The following is an 18035-nucleotide window of genomic DNA, read 5'->3' on the forward strand; positions in this document are numbered from 1 at the left end:
CCTGGCTCAGGTGGTGGTGCCTCTGACCTGTGTGCGGTGGGGGGGGGGGGAGCTCAGAGCTGCTCTGCTGAGTGCACTGCTCTCGCTCCCGTCCCGCAGACTCCAGGAGTAATTGACATCGGAGCACGCTTGTGCCGCGAGCCCAAATTGAAATAATGATTCATGCTTGTGCTACAATGTTGCAAAACTAAAACTGTGCAGGCAGAGTGCTGGCACTTGATCCCCGCCGCGGCGCTGTCGCGCTGTTCACATCATAATTAGTGAGAGTCATCCGGGCCTGCCCTCTCGGAGAAGTGAAGTCCGCGTTTTAACTGGCTGTGAGCGGTGCCTGGCGCCCAAACCTCACGTCCTGTTAGTTAACAAGAAGCAAGTCAATGAGGCTCGTGAAGAAGGCGCGGCGGCGGGACACAGAGTCGCTGCGCAGTCTCACACCAATGTCATAGCCAGGCAGGGCGGCATGAGGCCTCGCCTGTGGCTGCAGCATGATCGTGCTGGCGCGCTGTATGTGCCGCGGTGAGACTGGCGCTTCAGACTTGTGCACACTGCCGCAGGCTGGCATGATCATGATATGCGGCGTGACGTCCGCCGAGAGGCTGCCGGTGCAGCGCAAACAGCACTCAGAGGTCTGGCACCCCCGCCTACCGTGTGGCTCAGCGGCGAGTGCCTGGTGGCCGGGCTCACTGCGCCGTCACCCGTGGCTAGCAGAGAGTAGAGAAGTTGAAGAACTTGGTAGAGAACACAGTAAGTACTAGTAGAACTTTACTAGTAACGCTCGTCTGTCTGAGGCAGCCTGCAGTGCGCAGACAGTCAACTCTGCCAGTCTGAGACTGACAGTCTGTGTGTGTAGTGTGTTATGCAGTAGTTACGTCGGCGGCCGGGCTAACTTGTGGTGTCGTGTGATGGGTGTGTCTACTCTTAATGTCACAGACAGAGCTCAGCCTCCGCTGCAGGCACGGCACTGACTGACTCACACATTTGAGACCTTCTCAGCGGCCCCTGAGTCCTCTCCTCATCCTCTCCAGATTTTTCAGGCAGAAGCTGGCCAGGGGGCGTACTAGAGTTAGTGCCCTTCCATTTCTGGTGCTCTGCAGCAGTTTCAAGACTTTCTTGGTGTTTCTTGTTGCTCAAATGGCTGTAATTTCTGATATTTAGAAGTTTCCCTAGTCTTCATTCCGTGATTTTTGCTCGCGAGAAAGTGTCATTCATAGTCGTTGAAATGTCAGTCATAATTTCACTAAAATTATGAAAATGTCACACATGGCAATCTGAAACCTTGGCAGCTATGGCTGGGCCCATAACAAAGGCCGAATTTGAGGGGTGATCAGGCCTCCTTTGGTTAGAGTCTCCTGGCTGGGAGCAGTCAGGAGCCTCACACCTAGAAGCAAATGCAGCAGAGGGGAACAAAGGCTCACACCTAGTTAGAGCTCCACACATACTTAAGAGAGGCAACATTTCACTTTGTCATATGTGTTGATCTTGTCCTGTATTGGCCCAAAAAAACAAACTGCATTTATATAGTGCTTACTTCCCAGAGGAGGCGTTGAAATAATTTAAATACCTCTATTTTTTCTTGTATAGCCCTACTCATCCCAATGCAGGATTTCAGAGCGCTTTACATCCATCACACATGCATTTTACATATACAATAAATTATAAATGTTTGTAAATGAATGTATAGGCTGTGTAGAACCCCTAGCAGCTAAAATAAGACTACACCATAGGGACTATGCTATAATGTACCCCTCCCGACAGATACTCCTATCTTTTTACGCCGACGACATCAACTTGTATCTAAGGGATCCTGACGTTAGCCTTAATCCAATCCTAAGGGAATTCATTACATTTGGAGATCTGTCTGGGATACGATTGAAATGGAGCAAGTCACAAATCTTCCCACTCATCCCCACCACAACAATCTCTCCTGATTTTCTGCTCTGGTGGTGAGACTAAAATATCTGGGTGTGTCTATAACCAGGAATACGAAAGATACCCTAAGGGCAAACTATGGAGTGGCGATTGAAACAATTAGTAACTGGGTGGACCGATGGATCACACTGCCGCTCTCACTGGCCGGCAGGGTGGCCCTGATGAAGATGAACATCCTTCCCAAGCTCCTATACCTTTTCATCAACATTCCATATAATTCAGGGCGCACTTTCTTTAACACTCTTAGATCTTTGCTTATCAGGTTGGCTTGGTGTGGGAAGCAGCCTCGGATAGGATGGAAACTCATCACGCAACATTTCTCTAGAGGGGGATTTGAACACCGGAAATGGAACTATACTATCTTAGTGCCCAAGCCCATTACACAGTCTATTGGCTACGCCCACCGCCTTTCATGCCACACTTGGCCATTGAGCAGTGATACAAGGCACCCATGCCCTTAAATTTCTTCTTGGGTTCACATGTCCCCGGGGAGGGAGTGGGAGTGACACCATACTGTTACCTGCACTAACAATGCATGGCAGCGCCTTTCTAGAGCAATAGGCAAACCCATACTCTGTTCCCCACTTGTGCCACTGTCGCATCTCCCGCATGCCCCTGTCACCTAAGAGGCTATATGTTGGGAAATGCTCCGTAAAAGAAACTTAACCACATGGGGCGATTTGTACCAGAAGGTGCAAGTTTAAGGACCACACGGAATTGTTGACTGGGGAGGGGGTTACCCCATTGGAGATATTTTTGTATATACGATTAAGACATGAAATCAGGGCCAATATTCCGGGATTGCCCTGTGAACCTCCCACTCTAGAGGTATTGAACACAGTGCTCAAGGTGACTGGTCCAGCACATGCTGTGTTTCAAATATATCGTGCTGTGCCTCTTGCCCCAGAGACATTTGTGAACTCCTGTTGACATACTTACCTGAACAGGATGATTGAAGATTTGCGCACCCTGCTGGATGACTGTACGGAATCACTGTAGCCCTTCTGTGGGGAATGCTTGTCCCCCACTTACAACAGGACTGAATGTATTCAGGCCACAATTTTATGTCATGTGGTGTGAGATGGCTATGCGAATAGCAATGTTCGAATACATTGGTGATCTGCGGGAGGGAGTGGAGGCGAGGGCTGTTGCTTAGATGTTTAAAACCTGTAAAACAACTGCATACATGAAGACTCAAGACATGTAATGTGCCATTTTATGCTATGGTGTAGTTGGTGGTGCCTATGTATTTCTTATGTTTGAAAATTCAGTAAAAATAAGTAAAAAAAAGACATGGCTTGTGATGCCACTTCCGGTAATGTCAATTCCTGTGATGCCACGTGTGATGTCATGCACTGCGATGTCACGTGCTGTGATGTCATGCACCGCAATGTCATGCGCCATGGTGTCACGTGATGTGATGTCACTTGCAAACTTCCTAACTAGGTTACTCCCCACACTTCTTTTTTAGGACTTGTGCCCTGCTTTCCCCTGTCCAAACTAGGGAGACCAACAGACTAATGTTTTAAATGTGCTACCTGCTATTGTGTGCAAGGAATTCTGCACATTGTAAAGACATCTGGGAAGGAAAGCCCGCCACTGAGAGCAGCAATGTATTCCAATACGTAACCATACTCACATACCCTTCCAGCTTCTTTCTTGTGTTGTGACAACCATAACCCTTCACCCCTTGCACCACCATTATCCCCAAATACCAGAAAGCCTCTGTCTCCCAAGGAAGCCCAAGTGAAGGCAACTCAAGGCCAGGCACCTTGTGCAGCTCCCCCAGCAGAAACAACAGCATCTTAAGTCTGTTGACCTTTAGACCCACCACAGCTCCAAACTCATCATATCCGTCCAAAAAAGCAGTACAGAGTCGAAGAGCCTCCTCAAGTAAACAAGCATTTGCAATGCAATAGGTCTTGCATTTACGATAGTTTGAGCTATTGGCATTGTAAACGACAATGCCTTTTATTTATGTTTTGAAAACTAAAACATAAATAAAAGGCATTGTCATTTACAATGCCAATAGCTCAAACTCGCGTAAATGCGAGACCTATTGCATTGCAAATGCTTGTCATAACAGTGTTTTGAACACTTAATTATTGTAGGAAACACTCTCAGTTGACATTCTGCTTGAGTACGGAATGGCTCCTAACAAAAGCTACTGAACTCCTCACCCTGACACTCTGGGTCGGTCTTTAACCGCCCCTCCCTTTCTGCCTTTATTGTAAATTCAATGCACCAATGAGGCGCTGGCCCTCCATTTGCTCCATGCCCACTTCGCTACATTCCTCGTCAATCCGCTCATGCTGGTATGGAAAGAGACGGAAACAAACGGCGGCCATCATGGAACTCGTTTTTGTAGACACAAAGCAAAGGGGCAATTTCTAAAAGTCAGGATATCGTTTTGTGAGAATTTTTTTTTAAAAAAAAAGCATTTACACAAATGTAGACTTACCATGGCCGTGTTTCTATCATAAAGGCGCTTCTCATTTACTGATAAACATATTAAACATGTTTAAAACATATCTTTAACATCTGTAAACACACTGCGTTATTAGACAAAGTGTTTTTACTGTACAGGTGTGCACTGGGAGACTTAAACCAGACCGACGCAACGAGCAGTCAAGGATAAATGAAAGTACCAGGTCTGTTCCAGCGAGAATCGAGTGGGAAACTGTGAACAAGGGCTAGAGGGTGAATAAATTAAACTGGAGTTGGTGCGCCTGCAAATTGGGGAAAGTAGCACGTGACATATGAACCATGCCAAATAATTAACAAGTTATGTGTGCTCCGAGGCGGGGGGGGGGGGCTGAAGTGAGGAGAGGCTCCCCGAGCGGACATGTGCTCCGAGGCAGGGGGCGGGGTGGGGGGCTGAAGTAAGGAGCGGCTCCCCGAGCGGACGTGTGCTCCGAGGTGGGTGGCTGAAGCGTGGAGAGTCTCCCCAAGCAGACGTGTGCTCCGAGGCAGGGGGTGGGGGGGCTGAAGCGAGGAGAGGCTCCCCGAGCGGACATGTGCTCCGAGGCAGGGGGTGGGGTGGGGGGCTGAAGTAAGGAGCGGCTCCCCGAGCGGACGTGTGCTCCGAGGTGGGGGGCTGAAGCGAGGAGAGTCTCCCCAAGCAGACGTGTGCTCCGAGGCAGGGGGCTGAAGCGAGGAAAGGCTGCCCGAGCGGCCATTACGAGCGTGCAACCCACATGCCAGTAATGCTAAACAAAAAAAAGTGCTGAGCCCGTAATTATAAAACAGACAGTCTCACGCTGCCAGTAAAAGATCCAGTCTGGGTAGGCGGGGCTAAAAGAGGACAGGGCGGTGTCCAGGAGGGACTAAAAAGCCTCAGTTACAATCAAAAGACACCGTTTACCATAATCAATGATGCTAACCAATCAAAATAACGGGCGGAGTCGAAATACCACTTCTGAAAGTGTATTGATTACAAGAAGCCCTCGAAGAGCGAGCGGCGCATGTGCGCTGCAACGCCAGGCGAGACATAAAAAGCACATTGTCAGGGTGTAGCGATATTAAGTGTGTGCTTTCCCCAACCTGTATTCCGTAGTCCCTCACTTCACTCCGGGTCCTTACCGCCAGGGGCTCCATGGACAATGCGAACAACAGTCTGGACAGGGGACAACCATGTCATGTGCCTCTCTCCACCGCCCATTTAGCTGGCACCATCCCACCATTACACACCCGAGCTCGAGGGGCTGTATGCAGAAGCTTTACCCATCCATAGAAGCCCGGACTGAAATCCATTTGCTGCTGGACCCGGACCATGTGTGTCCAGTCAAGTGTATCAAACACTTCCTCGATGTCCACAGACACCAGAACGAACTCCTCGCGGCTGGCTCCCCTCCAGAGAATGTAACACATGTGCCAGCCTGCTCAAATTCATAGCCGTGGTACGGCTTAGGATGAAGCCACACTGGTCCTCATAGGCCAGTGTTCCCACCACTCTGTGAGGATCTTGCAAAGTTCCTTCATGTCAGGGAGCTGTAAGCCTGCTGGATGTATAAAAGCATGAGTAATGTGGCCATTAAATTCCTAGCCAGTAGCATTTCTCCCTGCTTACCACCCCATTCACTTCAGTCCGACACATTATTGGCTTTGTGTTGTATGTGTATGCTCAAGTTAAAAGAAGGGTGAGTTTTCTAAGCTGTCTGTAAAGTTATCGGACTTCTGGGAAGCTCTAAAGTCATACCTTATTTAGGTAACAAGGTGATTGTCCCAAAGAGACCCTTGAGGGTAGTATGCACATTGAAAGGGCAATTGTAGCTAGAGAGCTAAATGTCCTTAATGTAAGACACTTAAAGAAAAATGCATTATCATACACAAAATACAATTTCGGTGTTACCATTTTTATATTAATTGACAATGGAGATACTTAGTCAAACAACCATAGAGTCATGAACATCCATCTTTGCTAAGCTGTAAAAGTAGCAGTGGGAATTAAGGCTGAGCTAGTGCGTCAGAGTTGGAGATAAGGTGAGGGAAGAAAACTTCTATTATAGGTGAAATTTAAGTATAAGTGATTATAGGTCTGATGTACACAGCTTTTTAAATGTACTAAACGGTTCAGTTCTCTAATTCAGTGGGTTTGCAACCATTAAAATGCTTTTTGGGGTTTACTAAACATATTCAGTGATTGGAAAAGTATTTCTTTTTTTTTTTCCAAGACCTTTATTTCAGAGTTCCACATTACACAGCTTACAGCCTACAACCCCTCGGGCCGGCCGCGGAGGATGTACACAGCACTGTGCCGTCAACCCGGGGGTACGGCGGCGTTATAGAGTGCGAGTGTCTCGCAGTTTAGAGAAGGATAGTGCAGGACTCATTTTTCTCTTTGGTGCAACCATTAAACATAGGCATAGCGCCAAAATGGCGTAAAGGCGCCTAACAGTCGAACTGCCCCCCTCCCCCCCCAGCTAACTAAACACGGTCATCACGTTAAGCACCGCAAATCACCTACGTACCGGTGATGCGACCTCCACATCCCCTGCTATAGCACCCGGAGCAACAAGAGCGTTGGGATTTGACACATCTCCTGAGCCTTCCAGCGCGACAGAAGGAGGCTCGCAAATGCCCCCCCCCCCTAAAATCATTCCAGTTGGACCACACTTCAACCCACTTTCGGGGGCACCCTCTCGCTACATACACAGTCTTTTCCTGCAGCATACACCAGTCCATATCGCTGTGCCAATCCGACAGTTTGGGTGGAATAGGGCTGCCCCAGAGCCTGGCTATGTTCCTTTTTTCACTACCATTTGTCCGAGCGTCACCCAGAGCCTCCCTTTCGGTGGCAGGTCCGTTGGCTCCCATATATTGAGGAGGCACCTCTTGGCCTCCGGGCGAATTTCCACCTCCCAGACCTCCTCCATACACTGCACCACCCTTCGCCAGTACCGTTGAATCTTCGGGCAGTCCCACATCACATGGAAGAAGGTACCCGTGCCACCATATCCCCTCCTACAGAGTACTGTGTCCGCCCTCCCCATCATGGTTAGCCTAGTGCAGGAGATATATACTCTATGTAAGATCTTGAGTTGGATAAGTCGCAGTCGGGCTGATATCGCGACCTCACGTGGGGAAGCCAAAGCATACAGCCATTCTTCGTCGTCTATCTCCAGCCCATCGGCGACCCATTTTTCTTTAAGGGGTATGAGCATATCGGGGGGGTTATTGATTAGTTTTTTATACGCAAGCGATATGGCGTGTTCTGTGAGGTGTCCATCCAGCAACCTATCTTCAAGCGGGGAGGCTTGTGGTAGTTTGGTCTCCGGTGGGATATTAGCCTGTAGGGAGTGTCGCACCTGTAAGTATCTAAAGTATTCGGTGTGCGCCAGCTCATATGTGTCTCGCATTTGGGCGAACGTACGGATCCCTGTAGGGCCCCAGATATCCTTGATTTGGGAGATGCCGATCAAGTCCCAGTTGCCGAACCCCTTGGTGCGTCCTAGATTGCCTAATTTTTCGGAGGCCCAAAGTGGCGTGGCCATCGTAAGGACTCAAGACCATCCGAGCTTCCTCTGAGCAATGTGCCATATCTGTACCGAGTGGAGTGTAGGCCCGGTGAGTTGACGTATACCCCGTTTAGAGTAGAGTGCTATCTCATAGTTACCCCCGGGAAGCAGCCATCTGTCCATACCATATGCGGGATCATTTACGTCCCCTGGTTGATCGCGGATAGATGGGCTGCCCAGTAATATTTGCGAATATCAGGGAGGGCTATACCGCCGTCGTACCACCCCAGTGTGAGTTTGGTCAATGAGATTCGGGGTGACCCTGCCCAGAGGAGGTCGCGCATTGCGGCCTCGATCGCTACAAAATAGCCGTTGGGGACTAAGTCTGGATAGTTTTGTAGCGCATAGAGAAACCGTGGTAGCGCTAGCATCTTAAATAAGGCTGCCCGGCCCAGCAAAGACAGTGGTAGCTGCTGCCAGGATTTGGCCTCCCTTTGGAGCCGAACTAGCGGTGGCTTGAGGTTGTGCTCTTAGGACAGGGCCTTGTTAGTGGTGATGTACACTCCCAGGTACTTAAACCCGTCCTCTGCCACCGCGATAGGGCAAGTGTCCGGGAGCCTCGGAGGGTCCCCACGTAGGAGGTATAGATGTGATTTGGCCCAGTTGACCCGGAAGCCAGAGTTACGACCGAAACTTGCTAGTATGTCGAGTGCCACAATTATCGACCTGCGCGGCCTACAAAGGTACAGGAGTATGTCGTCGGCATAAAGGGATATTCTATCCTCCCACCCCTCCGCCCATGCTATACCTTTTAAGTCGACATCCTGCCTTATCCAGGCCGCGAGCGGTTCTAGGGAGAGGGCGAAAAGAAGGGGAGAAAGGGGGCAGCCCTGCCTAGTCCCTCTCTCAAGCGGGAAAACCTCGGACAGCTTATTGTTCACCAGCACCTGCGCCAGGGGTTTGGCATATAACAGACGCACCCAAGCTATGAAGTGAGGTCCAAAGCCCAGTTTGCGCAGGACTGCGAACATATATGGCCACTCTAAGGTGTCGAAGGCCATGGTGGCGTCCAGAGAGACCACCACTGCGTCCTCCTGTATTCTGTGGCGCTGCCCCAGTACGCCGTTTAACCTTCTAATGTTGAGGGCCGTGTTGCGGTGGGGCATGAACCCCGACTGGTCAGGGTGGACCAACGAAGGAAGCACCGATTTGAGCCTATTGGCCAGCGTCTTCGCCAGTATTTTGGGCTCCGCGTTTAGGAGCGAAATTGGTCTGTATGACGCGCATGAGTCTTTGGGTTTCCCCTCTTTCGGTATTGCCACTATGGTCGCTATACACTGATCACGGGGCAGCACCCCCATTTCCCTGCTATGTTCGAACATGAGTTTCAAATGCTTACTAGTGGCGTCAGGCTGGAGCTTGTAAATCTCTATTGGGAGGCCGTTGGGACCGAGCGCCTTACCAGGGCGGAGTCCGCCTATTGCACGCTGCAGTTCGGCCTCCGTGATTGGGCTATCCATAGCCTCCCGATCTTCATCCGATAGGGAGGGCATGCGAATGTCGGTTAGGAGGTCCATGGAGTCCTCCTCCGGGCGGTCCGACTCACGCCTGTAAACCTGCTGGTAGTGTCTCGCAAACTGTTCCACTATTCCCCGGGGCTCTGTAACTACAGTCCCGGACTCGGTGCGTATTCCTGGCACCACTTTACTGGCCTGTTTTTTCTCAAGCCAGGCTATAAGTTTCCCGGCTTTATCTCCCTGATCGTATATTCTACCAAGCTTGTGACGGGCCACGGTCTGAGCCTCTTGGGTCACCAGTGCTTTAAACTCCGCCGCCCTTAACTGCAGCGTGTGCCTGACATCCCTGTCCCCACCTTCCGGCGCTTCCCTCTCCAGGACCTCCAACTCCGCCTCCAGTGTAGTGACCTGCCTGCATCGCTCCCGCCGTCTAGCCGATATGGCCGAAAGCGCCTCCCCCCTAATCACAGGTTTAAATGCCTCCCACAAGGTGACGGGGTATTTGACCGACCCAACATTCTCTTCGAAGTACTGTGAAATTGAGTTGGATATGTGCTTTCTGGTGTCCTCATGTTTTAGGTGCCAGGCGTTTATTGGTGCTATGCAGCCCTCCCGGCTATTTCCAAATGTGATGTGCGCACAGACCGGTGAGTGGTCAGAAATGCCTCTAGGCAGAAGCACTGCCTCCAGTACTATCATGTCTTGTTGCAGCAGGGTAAGGATGTAGTCTAATCGTGAGAAGGAATGATGTGCCCCTGAAAAGAAGGTAAATTGGCTGTCTGTAGGGTGGAGCAGGCGCCAGACGTCCGTAAGCCCGAAGGCCTCAAGAAAGTCTGCCAACCACCCCTGCCCCTGGGGCAGGTCTCTTGGGGGCTGCCTATCCCGGGTTCCTGACACCACTGCGTTAAAGTCCCCTCCCATCACCAACTGACCCTCGGGAAGGGAAAGGAGAAACGCGCCCAGGTCTGCGAAGGCTCGGGTTTGGAGGCCCGGCGGGACGTAGACAGAAAGTAAGTTAAGCGTGCGGCCCTCCCAACGTCCAGACACCGCCGTGAAGCGTCCCTGTGGGTCAGTTTTGATTAGGTCTATATGGAGGGGCAGCGAGCGCCGCAAGAGTATCCCCACCCCCCTCGAGCCGGAGGTGAAGCCAGAGTGAGCCGCTAGAGTGTAGCCACATCTATTGAGGGCCTGACAGACGTTCCCCATCAAATGCGTTTCTTGCAGTAGCACTACGTCTGGCTGGTGCTGCTTGAGGAATTGTAGGACTATAGTGCGCTTGAGTCTGTCCCCTAATCCGTTAACATTCCAGCTGAGGACCTGCAAACTTTTTTCCCATCTCCTAGCCATAGCTGTTGCTTCTGAGGGTGCTTCGTCCCACCACCCCGGTATTACGGCTGCCTACATGACAACATAGTTCGTGTGACCGTTGAGGATCCCAAACTCCCCACCCCTCCCTGGTTCCCACCCCGCAAGTGCATTCAATGCAAACGATAAAAGAACTGGGAAACCATTCATGCCACCCACTCCCCCCCGAGTCTGTCCCCAACATCCCTGCCCCCCCCCGCCAAAACAAACCCCCCCCCCCCTCCCTGCCCCCTGCTCCGTGGGTCCTGAACTACCCACCACCCCAATTAGCAGAGCGCCTGTCGCCCAAACCTGCCCCGGTGGGAGCCCACCGTGGAACTCTACGTGGGAAGTTCGTGGGCCAGCCCCTTCCTGGCGGCCTGTCCGTGGTGCCCCAGTCCTTTCAGCCCCTCAGGCCGGCGGTGCATCATCTAAACAGGGAACCTGGCTCAGAAAAATTGGGCAGGCAGTCACACTGCCTCGTGGGCAAGCAAGTCCTACAGTCAAAAACTTTTATACTTTACAGTCCGACGGCTTCTCAGTCTCGCTCTAGTGGCCTCCAGTCGCTGTGTCGTCGCTGGGCGATTCCCAGCGGGGACTGTTCGATCTTGAACGCCAGGACCGCTGGCTCTGCTCACCACCTTCCGCTCGTCCTGCCGCTGCCCCCGGGGAGGGGTGTCCCTTGCCTCGCCATTGTGCGCCGTCCCGCCGGGGGGCCTCTGCCTTGTCGGCCGCGTCCAGCCACTCCTGCACCGCCGCCGGCGAGGTGAAGAAGAGGGATTTACCGCCAGTTATGATCTTCAGTTTGGCGGGAAAGAACATCATGTACCTGATCCCACGATCTCGTAATACCGCCTTGACCCCTTGAAAGGAGCGCCTTTCCTGTTGGACCTGGAGCGTGAAGTCCGGGAAGAAACGAACCGTGGCCCCCTCGTAGTGTAGATCACCGTGTTGTCTAGCAGCCTGGAGAATTGCATCGCGGTCACGGTAGTTCAGTATTTTAGCAATAATTGTTCGTGGTAGTGCCCCTGGTTTGGGTTTTGGGATTGGGCCCTGTGAGCCCGCTCGACCGTGAAGAGCTTAGATAGTCTCTTGGGTTTCAGGTGGCGGAGGATCAAGTCATCAAGAAAGAGCTCCATACAGTCCCCTTCAAGTCCTTCCGCCACACCTACCACGCGTATGTTGCTTCTCCTGGCCCTACCTTCCTGGTCTTCGAGCCGTAGGGCCATCAGCCGTTGTTGGTGCACAAGCTCATTTACCCTGCCCTCGAGCCGCTTCTCCGATTCCTGCAGGGCTTTTATGTCAACTTCATTGGTTTTGGACCGGTCCGTGGTTTTCCCCAAGTCGGCACGGAGCAGGTTCACCTCTATCGTGATCTTGTCCATTTTTGTCTCCAGGCTGGTGCCAAGGGTTTGGATTGTGGCCATTATGGACGTCGGGGAGGGTTCCGCCTGACCTGCGGCCTCCTTCGTAGTCCCTCCCGGCTGCGGCGTCGTGATCCAGCTTATTGGTCTGGGTCGTGGTGCCTCCTTTAGGCCGCATGGTTGCTCCGGCGCCTCTGGGGCCAAGTGTTCCTCCGCCCGCCTCTGCGCTTGAGCGCCTGCGGGTCCGTGCCACCTCCAGTCCTCCCCGTGAAGTCTGGGCGTCGCCGTAGCCCCACCGGCACTCTCCAGGTATCGGCTCAGAGCAGGGGGCCCACGAGTGTGCCCAGGGAGTCGCGATCCGGGGTCAGCGACCTCAGCCACCCCACGCCGCCGGCTCTCCGATGTCCAGTCCGCCCCGCAGCTCCGAACGCGGGCCCGCACCTGGCATGCGATGCAGGGCACCCCGCAGCGGCAGCCCCAGCCGGTCCTCTCCCCTCGCTCCGGCAGCAGCAGATCAAGAAATGGCCGCCCCTCTCCCGGTTAGGGTCGTCACCTGGCCGCAGTTGTCGTGGTCGCCCGCCTGCCCTCCGGCGTCAGGGTCCTGCCGCCAGTGTCGCTAGGGAGCCGGAGTCCAGCGGTGCCTTGGCTCTGCAGGTGAGGCAGCGCCCCCCTCCGCTGGCGCCCCTCCGGGCACGTCGCGCTGCAGGCCGAAAGCCGGGGCCTCGAGTAGTTCAGGGAGCGGCCGCGGATTTCCAGGGGCGAGGCGCCGAGCCGCCGCCGCCCGTCGCGGCCGCTGTGTTGAGCCGTCCGCCGGTCCCCGGAGTCCGCGAAGCCGCTCTTGCAGGGCACTGGGCCTGGGGGAGCTGGGGGGCGCTCACGGGCGATCCCCCTCAGCGCGGATGTGTGACGGATTTAGAAGGACACCAACGGTCCCGGCGGAGCTCCGGAATCAGGTGGCCATTTCTTACGGCGCCTGGCCACGCCCCCCCCGGAAAAGTATTTCTGAATCTATGAATGAGTTTAGAAATGGATTACGAATATCTGTTAGGAAGGAGGATGTTGTGTCATCCCTTCAAATGGATCAATCATTTGTGACTGTAATTCTGGTTGCAAACAATTGATCAGTTACCATTGTTCTCCTTTTGCAATTTGTAAATCATGAAAAAGGTTTGAGACAGTAGGTAGTGGTCCACGGGAAAACTGCCAACTCTCAGTGAAAACTTTTTTGGAAAAAAAGCAAACTTTCTAAACACGTTCTCATTTTCCTTAAGGAGAACAGACTGCATTAAAAAACAAAAAAAGTTTTCTTTATTTGAAAACTGGATATTGTGGTTTCCTGACTCTTGCAGGCGACCATACCTGTGATTGTAGTCAATCAAATGGGGTTGCAAATATTGATCTGTCTAATTAGTAATAATTAAACAGGTCATTCTGCAGCCCCCTTTTTTCAGTATTTTGTTAACCGACCTATTTGTACATAGGTCAGTTCGCAAAATCAAATTGCATTCACAAAAAAAATAATTTAAACTTAGCGACCGCTGTTTGTGAATGCCATCTTAGTACCTCTGGCCCTAGGTGTTGAAATTTGACACTAAGGGCATCCTTTAACATTTATACTTCACATGTTTTCCAGTCTTGTGGGATAAGAGAATCATTTTTCTCACACAAACGTACCTCTAAATGTTATTAATTGTGTTATGTGCTATATGATCTTGACGTATAAAAAAATATTTATTTACAAAAACTGTATCTAAGATTGAATTAATCATGTATTAACTTTGCTTTGGTCAGCTATATTTTCAGCTCTAAAGAATCTACAAGAAAAGATCAGAAAGCTGGAGTTGGAGCGAATTCAAGCAGATGAGAATATGAAAACCATATCTAAAGAGGCAATTGAGTATAAAAAAGTGGTTGATCAACAAGCAAAGAGCAAGGAGAGTTCTCAGACTGATGTCCCAAAACACGACGACGGTATGTTTACAGTTAAACTTACGTTAGACTCTTGGCTGCACACCAGCACTGGGGTATCCCAGATTCACCCACTATGATCATTTTCAGCTGTTCACAAGATAAAATAGCAATTTGATAAACATCCCTACATTCGTAGCATTACAATTGATGTACTACAGAACTGTAAGCTTAAATACAAATACATTCATTCAGAACACCTTACCCACTCATATGTTTACGTTTTGAAATAGCTCTCCACAGAAATTTGGACACAGCAAAACAAAGTTCTTTGGAATGCCGTTGTTGCAGAAAAAGCAACACTGGTCTTCCCAGTCTAAAATTATATTTTTGCAATGGTGGCTTTAAAATTTGCAATGGAAATATTTACAACACAGAGTAAAGTGCCATGTACATTGTTCCCGGCAGCTAACCAGTTTGTCCGACCAATCATTTACTTGAGGAAAAGAGATAAAATGGTGAATAATATTACATCTAAAATGGGTTAGCACAACTCTATTCTTGGGGTTGTGCACATGTTCCAGATAGAATTGGACATCATTATTTGTACACTGCAAGGTAGAATACCAGGCTTTCCACATTCTTTAATAAATCTATCGTCCTCTAACATGTTCGATGCTAGGTGTTTAATTTCAGCCTTGAAGACATCCAGCAGGGAGGGTGGATCATTGAAAAGCGTTGATTTTCCCAGTCAATAAAAAAAAGTCTTGACCTATTTAAACTATATGGAATTATCTAGGCTTAATCCTAAAACAAACATCATGTAATTATTACCTATTTAGGAGTGTCTCAGATTGTGACCAGATTCTATGCCCCTATAATATTGGGCGCATCCTAATGAGATCTCCTAAAAAAAAGTTCCAATCATCTCTCAATCTTCTTTTGAGATTGCATGGTTGTGGTGCCATATTACATGCATGTGACTGAGTCTGCTGCCCCTCTTGAGTTGAAGCTCCTGATCTGTTTGTAAGGGCCAATGGTGCATGTACTTGGTCAGGCTCATATTTTCTGAAAAATGTGCCCAAATGTGTCCAATCTCTGCCCTTTTTTATGTCTGCCCTACAGGCAGCCTTTTTCTTCCTGGCAACCTCATGTATTAAAAAATGGTGTACATGAAACAAAATACCTGCATACACACATGGATACAAGGGCTTTGGATCAGCACTCGTTATCCACTGGTCATTTCAGTTGTTTTCACATTTGTCCTTACAGCATGAGACAAAGGATCAAATACTTCAGCCATTGGCTCGTTTTCATTTTCACTACAGCATTTTCCAAATCATATTTTCATACCCACCTTAAAAAAGTGCACTTCTATACCAGGGTTAGTCGGCTGATACATTACTTCACAATGCCTTTTTCTTTGCCTTTTCCCCTGTTTTCAGTCAACAATGTATGTTCAGACGATGTCTCTAGTTCCAGTAATTAAAAGCCAACTGTACTTTTTCTAAGAGCCATATTGTCCTGTGATGTGCATTAAAACAAAATAATGTATATAACTGTACACCTGCCTCCTAGGAAGCCCCCATACTATTCTACTAAACATATAAGAAATAGATATTTCATTTTAAATGTAACATTTTATTACTATGGCCAGCATGTGTAGGCAGTCATGATTTTTTCTTCTTTATAGTGTATGGTTGCAATAAAAAAATTAACTACATCAGTTGGCCAGGGCCAGACCTATTGGCTTTCCCAATAGTTGTTTCCTTTGCTTGCCCTCTTGTTGAACCCTTTTATATTGGTACTATTATGTGATTGTTGGTCTATGTGATATGTAAGGGACTGGCAGATCTCTTTTGAGATGTTGTAAAGAAAGAACATATGTTTGATCGTTGAGTACAGATCTGCACAAAGAGATACAGCAGTGTTACATAGGATTTTCCTATTTGTTGATGGACGGTATCTCAGGGATTTTATGAATTAGAACATCTTTGAGTGTCTAAAGTTTAAGACCATGTCTTAGACTTTTTTGCTGGATATTTCACATAAAATTGCAGAATGATACCCTGCCCTTTAGAGTGAAAGACACTTGTTTCACAGCTGACTCACTAATAGTTCTATATTCTCAGGAAATATAAATTGCAGTTGTTCATACCATCTTGATAAATGTTGATGTATTTCATTCCTCAAGGCTTTACTACCCCCTTGAAATTAAATAGCTAACTGTTCTCTTTTTAATATTCATGAATAGTAATGAAAATTCCATAATGCAGCGCATCAACCCACCTTCATTCATTTGGAATGGAAGCAGGGTTTGCAGTGTTCCTACTTTCGTCACAAGATCTTCCAAATAAACTAAGGTGTCAAGCGCCACTTGGAACCATACGGGTAGCTTTTGGCTGCATTAAAGTGGAAGTGCAGGTTGTCATTTACATGGTGACTGTTAGACCTGTCAGCCTAAGGGTGGTCTTCCCCTTAACTTTTTGCCTTCCACCTCAAATTTTTCTGACCGTAGGACTCTGAGCACTTTACTACTGCTAACCAGTGCTTAAGTGCATGTGTTTGCTCCTTTAACCATGGTAAGATTGGCTCATACCCAATTGGCATATTTAATTTACTTATAAGTGCCTGGTAAAGCGACACTGTGTGCCCAGGGCCTGTAAATTTAGTAATACTAGTGGGCCTGCAGCACTGATTGTGTCACCCACCTAAGTAGCCATTTAAACATGTCTCAGACCTGCCATTGCAGAGCCTGTGTGTGCAGTTTAAACTGCCATTTTGACGTTGAAAAATAAACCTTTTGCCGGGCCCAAACCTTCCTTTTTAATAACCTAAGTCTCTCTAGGGTAGGCCCTTGACAGCCTGAAGGGCGAGGTGCAATGTATTAAAAAAGCAGGGCATGTACGTTTAAGTTTTACATGTCCTGGCAGTGAAAAACTCTTAAATTAGTTTTTCCCTACTGCAAGGCCTATAGCTCCATAGGATAACATTGGGATTACCTTATATTTTATGAGTGTAATTTCTAAATGGGAAGATATAAATGGTTAAAGTTTGATGTCTCTGGAATCCTAAGTTAAAGTCCTAACTTGTAGTGAAGTTTGATTTTAAATTACAATTTTAGAAAGCTGGTATTTTCTTGACTTAGCCCTTTGGTGTCTGCAGCATGTCTCTGGTCACATGACTGGATGTAGTTGGCAGTTGGGCTTTGTGTATTCGCCCCTAGACAGCAACACAACTGGAGCTTTGATGTGACTGCGTGGGCCATTAATGGCAGGATGGGAGGGAGGAGCTGGGCCCAGCCTCACATACACCTGATTAGGCTGTGTCCTGTCCCCACATAAAGGGCTGCACACCCCCTGTAGTTAGTCTGGAGGCAGGGAAGTCGGGGCATCTGTGCACTTCAAAGGCATGCCTCTAGAAGCATCTCCCCACCTCACAGGCACCACTGTGTATTAAGGAAGGCCCTCAAGACACCACCACAGTAGTACTATTCTGGACTTGTGAACACTCTGCCAGGAAGAAGGACTACTGTGCTGCTGAAGGACCGCCACTCTGCTGGACTCCTGCTCTGCTATACTGACTTGCTGTCTTCCTGCGTGGGTGAGGAGGACTGGAACTGTATCTCTGGAACCCAGATTGACTCCAAGAGCTACTTGGCTAGCCTTCTGATCTGAAGCCTCAGGGACATTACAGATTTCCAACCACCGTGCACCTGGACTATGCCATCTGTGAGTCTACCCTGCCAAGTGGTGCCACTCCAGTCCTGGACCCTTTGAAGTGGGCTTAAGGTGCTTCCCAGTGGAACCTATGCATCTTCTCTGCTAAGTGACACATCACTGAGCAGAACCAGTGCATCTCCTTGGCTGAGTGTGGTGTCCCTGGGCAGAACCAGTGCATTGCTGCTGCTGTGTGGATTGGACCTGTTGCAAAGATCATCATCGCCCACCGCAGTCCTCAGAACCGCTGCATCACCTTGCTGGCAAAGCACATCCACAGTACAGCTCCTCGCATCTCTC

At 49.4% G+C, this 18035-nt stretch overlaps 1 protein-coding gene across 4 annotated transcripts in view; it reads left to right on the top strand.

The window, feature by feature from the left end:
- The window catches only part of CEP57 (centrosomal protein 57), a 466839-nt gene that overhangs the window by 100005 nt on the left and 348799 nt on the right, over positions 1-18035 (top strand). For all 4 annotated transcript variants that reach the window (XM_085621423.1, XM_085621421.1, XM_085621419.1 and 1 more), the window contains one exon: positions 13900-14079. In XM_085621423.1, coding sequence (XP_085477549.1) covers positions 13900-14079 — 180 coding nt within the window. The remainder of the gene's footprint in view (positions 1-13899; positions 14080-18035) is intronic.

Source organism: Triturus cristatus, chromosome 8 (assembly GCF_964204655.1).
Source record: "Triturus cristatus chromosome 8, aTriCri1.1, whole genome shotgun sequence".
Classification (NCBI taxonomy): domain Eukaryota; kingdom Metazoa; phylum Chordata; class Amphibia; order Caudata; family Salamandridae; genus Triturus; species Triturus cristatus.